The 10,359-nt window shown below is 47.6% G+C and overlaps 1 protein-coding gene and 1 long non-coding RNA gene across 2 annotated transcripts in view; one reads left to right on the top strand and one right to left on the bottom strand.

Moving 5' to 3' along the window:
* Positions 1-1,646: 1,646 nt before the first annotated feature.
* On the top strand, positions 1,647-8,651 carry LOC133043948 (uncharacterized). Its single transcript, XR_009689797.1, has 5 exons — positions 1,647-1,784; positions 4,952-5,173; positions 7,133-7,217; positions 8,278-8,389; positions 8,499-8,651. It is a non-coding gene; the product is annotated as an uncharacterized LOC133043948 (long non-coding RNA).
* Positions 1,774-10,359, bottom strand: part of SYN3 (synapsin III) — a 461,203-nt gene continuing 452,617 nt past the window's right edge. The window contains exons 12-14 of the mRNA XM_061125421.1: positions 9,496-9,583; positions 5,987-6,275; positions 1,774-2,389 (exon numbers count right to left, since the gene is read on the bottom strand). Coding sequence (XP_060981404.1) covers positions 2,257-2,389; positions 5,987-6,275; positions 9,496-9,583 — 510 coding nt within the window. The 3' untranslated portion in view covers positions 1,774-2,256. The remainder of the gene's footprint in view (positions 2,390-5,986; positions 6,276-9,495; positions 9,584-10,359) is intronic.

The following is a 10,359-nucleotide window of genomic DNA, read 5'->3' as shown; positions in this document are numbered from 1 at the left end:
AGACCAATGGGAGAATTTGTTTCAATGTGTTGGTTATAACCTTGTCTCATGTTCTGGAGCTGTCCCGGCATGGCTATAAAAACAAGGATGCCTAGCCTGAGAAGTGAGTGTGTGCAACTGTACTGGAATATCTGGTGTTTGAATGTTCCAATGTTCTCAGGGAGGGGGACAGAATACAAGAAAGTGGGACAACGTAAGCCATGTCACCATTGTTTATGGGGCCACCCTGGGTGTGGTGCTTCCACCCCAGCACCATTCGCGCAGCAGAGTTCCCACACAGCTCAGGGCAGGTCTGACTTCAAGGGGCATTCCAAACACTTAGTGAGGTTGACAGAGACACAGGTTCAAGGCCTGATGAGCAGAAGTTCTGACTCCTCTAGCCTTAAATGAAGTGACTTATGCCCATAGCCATGTCCTATGCTTTGAGGAACCTTGTCTAGCCTGTCACCACTTCTTTGTGTATTTTGGGCTGTGTTTTATTGCTAAGTGAGAATTGGGTGAGATTGATTTCTTCTTCCTGTCTTATTTCCAGAGTGGGAGAGCAATGACTGCCTCGTGTATTTCCTGTCTTCTTAATCTCCTAAAACACATGGCTCCGTGGTGTTACACCTGCCCGACAAGTTCTCTGCATTCTTTTATTCAGAGTGCAGCTCCAGGCCAAGGATGCTTTCATTTCCACCTCCCTCTCTCCCTCCCCTGTGAGCAGTAAGGGGAAGACGTGTCTCAAGTTGCAAGTGAAAGTGAAAGTCGCTCAGTCGTGTCCAGCTCTTTGCGACCCCATAGACTACAGTCCATGGAATTTTCCAGGCCAGAATACTGGAGTGGGTAGCCTTTCCCTTCTCCAGGGGATCTTCCCAACCCAGGGATTGAACCCAGGTCTCCCACATTGCAGGTGGATTCTTTACCAATTGAGCTATCAGGGAAGCCCCTCAAGTTGCTAAGTGGGATGTAAGGGGACAGCGTGGCTATGTTCTAATACCCTCAGTGCTTTCTAGAGCCAGGAGGCCGGTTCTGGCACCAACAATGTTTCTAGCACCAGGTGCTTGGTGATCAGGACACCCCCCCACCACCCCTGCCCCTCCCCAGAAGAGTCTGATGCAGGAGAAAGAGCATTGGGAAGAGAGTCAGGGCTACATTTTCCAGCTCTGCAGTTAACTTTTTTAGTCAAATAAGTTTGGCTTAAACAAAGTTAAAGCTAATTTCTTTACTACAGGACTTCCAAGAGCCTGTGATATAGGTACTATCGAGCTCAGAAAGCAAACCCAAAACAGTATCTCCTAAGCAGGTTTGACCAGGGAGCCCTTGTGTAACTGAGTAACCTAGCAACGCCTTGCTGCTCAGTCTGAAGCACCAAGCTAGAAGTCACTGTCGTCGCACTTTCTGATCCTGTGTCATCTGCCTGCTCGCCATCTCTGGTTCCTTGTGTGTCCTTGAGGGGGAAACAGCATTCCTGGTGGGAATTCAGAGAGACTGAACGGTGGTGTAACACAGAATGGGCGGGGGGGCCTTGACTAGTTGAGGACATCTTCTCCCTCTGGGAACTAGTCGTGATTCCTAAAAGAACCCAGGGTCTGCTCTTGGCTGTCCAACTTAGGATAGCATGCTGGCTGTGAGTGGTCTTGCAAAGCCTCCCCTCTGTTTCTGTTGTGTTCTGAAAGGCTCAGCGTGTCCCATGGTCTGAATTCATTCTGCGGTCCTCAAGATCCACTGGTGGCGCGTGTGATGGGGCCTGGGTCTGCCTGGTCGGCAGGCCTGTCTCTTGAGCTTGGATGGAACGGACAAGGGTAGGTGCTAAGTTCCCTTGGCTGGGCTTTTCTCCTTTTGTTTGTAGAACACTGTCAAAAGGTTATTGCCTCCTACATTGCTGAGGTCTGACTTCAGCATCTGCATTTGATGGAGATGGGGGCAAGGCTCAGAGGGGGCCCTTCCCAAAGGCAAGCGAAACACTAACAAGCAATGTCAAAACCAGTCACAATGATGTCTCACTTGGTTATCTGAGGCAGGGGAGCAAGCATCTGGGCAGGAAGGTGGATGTGACACCCATCTTTAAGGCCCATTTTGAGGAATCTGGAGGCTCTCAAATGCCCACCACTTGGCTGGATGATGCTGGAACGCCACGGCAAAGGGAAATGGGAACACATGGACTCAGTTCCTGGATCAAAGGCATTTGGAAAGGATATTCTCAGGCCCTCCATTCTGTTCCCAGCAGGAACCAAGGCTAAGATGGAGGGTGGGGCAGGAGAGGCCTGACCAGGGTTAGTCAGAGAACAGGCTGGCGAAAGACTTCCTCAGGTTGCGGATGGTCTCGGCCTTGGCTTCGTCTTCACTGGGGGTCCCATGCTGGGAGGTGTCAGATGTGCTGAGGCTGTTAGTCAGGGACTGGGATTTGCTGAAAGAGAAAGGCAAAGGAAGTTGGGGGTGACATGGCTGGACTCCCCAGGAAATGAGTCCTGGGGCTTGTCTGGGAGCCAGCTGGATGAACCCCATCACCCCAAGGATACTGAGCCCCGCAGCCAGGCATCCCACACTTACACCACACACACAGTTAACCCGCCAGGTGGCTCCTGGGAGCCTCCTCTTTTAGGTGCAGGAATTGGGGCTCATAGCAAGGAACAAGGGAACATCCAAGGCTCAAATTCTCCCCACAAAAACAGGCTGCTCAGACGGCAGGCACAAGTGGAGAGCAGCTCATCCACTCTCCGGCCTCGGTGCACAGACTTGCTTGGCAAACTCAAAGGTGTGGTATCGACAGGTTAGGCTTGCTCCTCCTAGACTTTCCAGCACCAGCTTGGGGCTCAGAGGGTCTGTGTTCCAGGCCCTTCCTGCCATCTGTTCCTCCAGCCGTGGGCAGGAAAGGCCCTGAGTGGGGCCTCCTTCTCCATCTGTGAGACGGAGGGTTGGTTCAGCCCACCCTCAGGCCTCGTGCAGCTCCGACACCATGGGCTTCCACTCCAAGTCTGCCCGAAGCTCTCATGGCCAATTCCAGTGCGCTTTGGAATTCTCACAGTGCCTACTGTCTGAAAGGTGGTGTTTGACTCTTTGTGCAAGCCTAATGCCAGGTGACAGGGCTCCAGACGTGAATGAGATTCAGGCCCTGCCCTCAAGGGGCTCACAGTCTAGTGGGGGTGAAAGACAGGAAGAGATGCACGCAGGCTCTTGTCATCACATTAAATAACTGAAATCTTCTTCAGAGCAGGGCTATCTTTTAACCCTTGCTTTTTCCACTCAGGGTGTTATTCAAGACTAGTTCAGAGTAGGCGTTTGGTAAGGACCTGCTGACCTGAATTGAACTAAATCATACTTTACAGCATCAACCAGGAGATTCAAGTGTTGTTAGCTAGATTACTCGGCTTCCCTGATTGCTCAGACAGTAAAGAATCTGCCTGCAATGCAGGAGATTCAAGTTTGCTCCCTGGTCAGGAAGATCCATTGGAGGAAGGCAAAGCAACCCACTCCAGTATTCTTGCCTGGAGAATTCCATGGACAGAGGGGCGGGGGCGGGGGGGGGGGTGCGGCTACAGTTCATGGGATCCCAAAGAGTCACACACGACTGAGTGACTAACACACACACACAGCTAGGTTACTACAAGATTAGTGCTCAAACCTGGCTTAAGATCCAGAGCTCTTGTCTGTCCCATGATTAGCTGGGCTGCATCTTTTCACATGTGAGAGGCAGCCACAGATACACACATATGGAGCCAGCAGCATTCTGAGCACCAACTGTGCAAACACTCATCTTAATTCTTATAATAGCCCTGTGGGGTAAACACTATTGTCCCCATTTTGCATGTGAAGAAGTTTAGGCACAGAGAGGTTAAGTAACTTCTTTCTGAGGTCAGGCAGCTTTTAAGTGGCAGACTTCAAACTGAACCCAAAGCGGGTCTGACTAGAGTCTGTGCTGTCAACCTCTATGCCTACTGCTAGAGGACCACTTGGTAATATTACTAAGCTAAACATGCATTTACCCTTTGATCCAACAATACCATTTCAGGTATTTTCTATACAGTTGATCCTGCACATATAAGAAAAGGCGTGTTTTCAAGGCTATTCACTGCTGCCTTCTTTGTAAGAGAAAACCAAATTTCCACTTACAGTGGATTAGTTAGATAAATTGTAGGATAATTATACAGTGGAATAATTATACAGCTGTGAAAAGGAGCAAACATCAATGAACTGTGTGGAAGAGCTCCAGAATGTATTGCTAAATGTAAAAGCAAGCAGCGAGTGGTGTGGATAGTGAACACTGCTGATTATGTAAATAAGTGGGAGGAGGGAACCAGAACATATATTTCCGTATATGCATAAGGAAATACTGGAGGAACACACTAGAACTAACAAAAGTGGTTACCTCTGGGGAGCAGGGGGCAGGAAAGCATTGGATGAGAATGAGGTAAGGGTTTTCAATAAAAACATCAATATCTTTTAGATCTTTGAACCAGGTGAATATATTAACTCTTCTGAAAAATTATGGTTAGCTTGTTTGGAGTTGAAGGAAAGGAAAAACTTTCCAAAGAAAATACATTTGGGATCTCTCTCTCTGACCTCAAACCAAGAGGCAGGCTTGACAGGAAATGAGAGAGACAACAGATGTGTGCCCGGGGATGGAGCCTTCCCTTCCGCCCCGGTCGTCTAGCCTTTCACAGGGTGACTTTGCAGGTCCTGGTATCAAGAGTCTATTTCCGGGACTTCTCTGGTGTCCAGTGGTTAAGAATCCGTCCTGCAATGCAGGGGACATGGGTTCGATCCCTGGTCAGGGAACTAAGATCCCACATGCCGAGGAGCAACTTAAGCCTGTGCGCCACAACTACTGAGCCTGCAGGACACAAGAAAGATCCCACACGCTGCAACTAAGACCCAACACGGCCCGACAAATAAATAAGGTTTTAAAAAGGAGTCTATTTTCCTACCTTTTTAATCTGGGCTTGACCATGTGACTTGTTTTTATCAAAAGCCTATGATGGGATGAAATGACATCATGCAACTTCTAAGCCTGGACCTTTAGAGGCCTCAAAGCTTCTACTTTTGCCCTTTGGAATGTAATTCTACCACATGAGGAAGCTGGGTCCAGCCTGCTGGAGGATGAGGCCCAGGGGAGAGAGAGAGAAGCTCGGCTGACAGGTGACACCAACAACCAGATGTGTGCAGGAAGCCCTCTTGGACTGTCCGGCCATAGGTAAGTTGCTGGATAACTACAGCCGTATGAGCAATCCCAGGAGAGCAGGGTTGCTAGATTTTAGTAAGCAAGCATACACGACACCGAGTTAAGTTTGAAATTGAGATTAAAAAAAAAAACTACTTTTTGAGTATAAGTCTAACCTGTGCAATATTTGGCTTCCCCTGGTGGCTCAGACAGTACAGAATCCACTTGCAATGCGGGAGATCTGGGTTTGATCCCTGGGTTGGGAAGATCCCCTGGAGGAGGGCATGGCAACCCACTCCAGTATTCTTGCCTAGAGAATCCCATGAACAGAGGAGCCAGGCGGGCTATGGTCCATGGGGTCGCAAAGAGTCGGACATGACTGAACGACTAAGCACAGGCAATATTTGAGGGTATACACTCCAAATTATTCATTGCTGAAATTCAAATCTAACTGGGCATCCTGCATTTTATCTGGTAACTCTCCAGGAAATACCATTGGGAGATCCTCCCAGCTGAACCAAACTCAGTACAAGTGACTAAATGAAAAAAAAACTATGAACAAAGAAAATGGTTGCTTTCTTAAGCCACTAAGTTTCAGGGTGGTTTGTTATGCAGCAGGAAGTAACTGATGCAGGTATACATGGAGGATCACAGTGGGGCCTAACCTATGCTCTGGCCTTGCTAGGAACCTGCCACCCAGGTTCCATCCTCTAGGCCTCCTTTTACCCATTTAAAGTTGGGGTGAGGCCTTGGTGGGTCTTGCTCTGAGTCCCTGACCCTGAGCCAGCCCAGCTCCGCCCACACCCCAAGTCCACTCTCAGACCTCCCAGGTCCCACAGCACTTACTTGAGATGGGGATGGGGTGATGCTGGCTTCTTGGCCTCTTCGCCCTGTTGGGAGGCGCTGCGGCCCTGCACGGGGGGCCGGGGCTGCGAGGTAAGGGGTGTGCTTGGCTTGGGGGCCTGGTTTGGAGAGCTGCCTCCAGATGCACGGGAGAGCTGGGGAGACCCTGGCGATCTCTGCTGTGGCGATCCAGACTGAGGGCTCAGGGGCTGCTGGCCTTGTGGGGACAGCCTCTGCTGGGAGGGGCTCCCAGATCTTGGGGGTTGAGGAGACTGAACTGGGCGAGGGCCCCCTGCAGGGAGAAAAAATGATTCCGTTCAAATTCTTTTAAGATAAATAAGGCTGTGCACAAGTGTCACTTCGAGGATGTTCATTACAGGGTTCTCCCTACCAGTGAAAAACTGAAAACAATACAAACACTCAACCATAGGGGAACTGACTGGAACATTAAGATACATTCATGTAATGGAATGTGCTATGGTCATCATGTATGATGTGGCAGAACAATATTAAATGACATGGGATGTTGTTGATAATATAAGCTAAATATGAATATATACTGCTAGACAGAAAGCAGCTTATAAAACAGTATTTGTGGGTTAATTTCATTTTGGCATGTATAAAAATACATGCCTGAGGCAAAGGAAGGAGTCCTTGCTCTGTCCAAGGGAGCAGGCTATGCATGCTAAGTCACTTCAGTTATGTCTTTTCATAGTTATTTTTCAAAGTTATGTCTTTTCAAAGTTATTTTCTTTCAGCTTCTTGGCAAAGCAAAAAAAAAAAAATAATACTTTTTGTTTGAGCACATAGAAAAAAGTTAACTTATATATAGATAGTATTTGCTTAGTATTTGCTTTAGCACAGGGTCAGTGCTAAAAGATGATGAGGTTCCTTAAAAGAGAATTTCACTTTCACTGAGTTGAAAATGAGTAGTGAGTTCAAAAAACAAGTTAATAATGTGATTTTGTTAATTTGGGAAATCAATGAAAGCATTGTGTTTTAATTAGCCTTGTTATTTTTACTCTAAATGTTAATTCAGTGAGCATCTTCTTTAATTATCCTAATTGGTTTTTAATTGATTGTTTTTCAACTCACTAAAAGTATGTTTCGCCTCCTGTCCCTTAAAATAATATCTCTTTATTTATCCAGTGTGTCTCTACTCTGAGCCGGAAAGGAAACAAGAATACAGTAGCTCTCTGTTTTAGAAGTGCTCTGTGCAAATGTGGTTGAAAAAGTAAGTCTTGGGGCAGAGTGGCAAAGGAGAGGGTAGGGCAGAGACACAGCCAGAGCCTGGCAGGGTGATGAATAAGTTGTTTTTGAACATTCTATAATCAGAGTTATCACCTGGCAGGAGGGCAGTGGGGCTGCAGTAGTTGTAAGTATTCTTAATGGTGACACTCATTAAGAACAACATGTGTATTATCATTGCTGTGTTTTTTGTTGTTGTTTTTTAGTCACTAAGTTGTGGTCAACTCTTTGTGACCCTCATGGACTGCAGCCCACCAGGCTCCTCTGTCCATGGGATTTTCCCAGGCAAGAGTCCTGGAGTGGGTTGCCATTTCCTTCTCCAGGGGATCTTCCTGATCCAGGGATTGAACTTGTGTTTCCTGTATTGACAGTTGGATTCTTTACCACTGAATCAGCAGGGAAGCTTAGTAAGACACAAATTATTAATAGTGAGTTTTAAAAGATATAGGAGTTTATTCTGGCAGTGTCTCTTTCTATCAGCATAACTGCTTTCCTTACAGAAAAATCCAGTAAGAATAAGTTCTTGGCATCCTTGCTGGCCTCAAAGGTTTTGATAATCCCTTTTGTCTCCTTTTGAGATCCCTATCCTGTTTCTCCATCTACTTGACATCTCTTTGGACCCAGATTTTCTTTTTTTTGGCATACTGTGCGGCATGTGGGATCTTGGTCCCACTGCACTCCCTGAGCTGGAAGCGCAGAGTCCTAACCTCTGGATTGCCAAGGAAGTCTCGAATAGTGAGCTTTTAACAGTCAAAGTCCCCAGTGGCTCAGCCAGTAAAGAATCTGCCTGCAATGCAAGAGACCTGGGTTTCACCCTTGAGCTTGGGAAGATCCCCTCGAGGAGGGAATGGTAACCCCTTCCGGTATTCTTGCCTGGAGAATTCCATGGACAGAGCAGCCCAGTGGGTTACAGTCCATGGGGTCCCAAAGACTTGGACACGACTGAGTGATGGTTATCAGCAGTAAATTACTAGCACCTACTGAGCACTACCTCCACACTGGGACACCTTGCTATTTATAACTGCTTCTCTTGCATTATCTCACAGGCAGCTCCCCATTACTAAACAGGCACATGTCATCTCCTCCTTCCTCACTGTGGAATCTGAGCCTCTGAGAAGTGAGGTAACTTGCCTAAGTCTGCCAGAGGACTGAGACATTGTAAGTAGATTCAAACGTGTGCATCTGCCTGAAGGACTCAGTGTTCACTGGTACACGGTTGTGTCAGTCCTGCAATTTCCCTCTTCTTAAACACTTTCTGCTTTTCCAGGAGGAGACACACAGAAGAGAAAGATGAATGGATGTTTTATATAAGACCTGTGGAAGAGGAAGCTGTTTGCTGCCCAAGGCTGATTTTCTCAAGAAGAAATGAACCTATTACTTTGATAAAACTGCCTGGGAAGGTCACAGTGTGATGGTAGTACTTTCTTTCTGATGGGTCTTAAAACAGATTATTAAAAGACCACCATGAAAATGCCTGGCCTGGCATCTTGGGGTGAAGCTGTCCCGAGGCCCCAAGCTGGCACTAGAGCCATGAGGGTGCCTGGAAGGTTCTGACATCGAGAGAGGACACGGGTGACTCTTGCCCCAGGCCTGAGCGTGAGAACACACGAGCAGCTGGCAGCCCGAGAGAAGGGGTTAGTTACCGCCACAATCACCTTTCATCTTGTCATCAACAGTTCATCCATTCTCTGATAAATGGTGGCATTTACTTAGTAACACTGGGATATTTTTGAGGAATGATTCGAATCGACAAGGTTCTATATAATGTTCCGTTTTTCTTTCTCACTCTTGCTGGCTGGCTCATAAATCTATAATCAGGCACTGCCAGTGGCTAGGAAACAGGCACTTTCTAGAAGATCTGAAAGACCAGACTTGTAAACATGCCATTTTCTTGTGCTTCCTTGCACAAAGCCTTAACACCTACCTCTGTAAAAAAGGAAACACCCCTGTTTTCATTGTTGACACGTTAGGAAGCTGAAAATGAGACCATAAATGGGAAAGCCCCTAGCACAGGGCCTGGCACATACTAGGTACTTAATACATTTACTTTCTGTCTTTCTTCCCTCCTTTCCTGACTTTAAGGGAGTGACAACCTCATGGTCTCATTCATTCTGCACACAGAGCAAGGGAGTAAGTCTGGTGATTAAGTATTAATGTGGAGCTTTCCAGAGTGCCTTTTGGGAAGTCACATGTGGATCCCTCACTGCATTCCGGCATCCTTGCTGGATGGCCTCTCTTGGCGGGTGGCTCGTCACGGGTCCTACCTTGTGTGGGTGGCCGTGGCTGGGGTTGTCCAAGTGGAGGACCCAGTTGGGCTTGCCCAGGGGATTTTGCTGGTTTAGTCTGAGGCGCCTAAAGCAGAAGAGAAAAGAAGACTGTTGTGACCACTACAACCATTCACTTCCTCGGTGGGAGGGCAGGATTTGCAAACATCTGTTTGTCATTGAGGTGCTCAGTTGCTTAGTTGCATAATGGACTGTAGCCCGCCAGGCTCCTCTGTCTATTGGATTCTCCAGGCAAGAATATTGGAGTGGGTTGCCGTTTCCTTCTCCATTGTTACTGAGGTGAAACTTACATAATGTGCACAACACAAATAGTTTCTACATGTGGAGACACCTGTGTAATCACCAAGCAGGTCAAGACAGAACATTTCCAGTGGAGAAGGCTGCCCCATGCCTTCTCCAAGCCAGTGGCCTTCCTGAGAACGAGCATCTTTCTGACATCTGTTATCACAGATTTGTTTTGAGGGGGAAAAGGGGGATCAGGTTTGGAGACTTGCTTTTCCAGAAAGCTGGAGATCTAGCAAGTTCTTTGGAGAATCATCTGGTAACCCATGGTGAGGATTAGGAAAGACAGGAGCTCTGTGTTAGCGTGAAGAGGTTGGAAGATGAGGAAATGGAAGACACAAGAGTCCCTATTGACCGGTGCCCTGGAAGCCCACAAAGGGCATGTGTGTACATGTGGGCATGAGTGTGCACGTGCGTGCACACACACACACACACACCCTGCTCACCACTCAGGCCCGGGATGGAGGGCACAGAGGGGACACCTGGTTTCCTATGTTAATAATCTCTGCCTGCAGACACTCAAAGCCCAGTTGAAACCACGTTTTTCTCTCCAGGGTGGCA

The sequence above is a fragment of the Dama dama genome, chromosome 22, assembly GCF_033118175.1.
Source record: "Dama dama isolate Ldn47 chromosome 22, ASM3311817v1, whole genome shotgun sequence".
Classification (NCBI taxonomy): Eukaryota; Metazoa; Chordata; class Mammalia; order Artiodactyla; family Cervidae; genus Dama; species Dama dama.
Note: the sequence above shows the minus strand (reverse complement) of the source record. Positions and strands in the feature narration are given on the sequence as shown.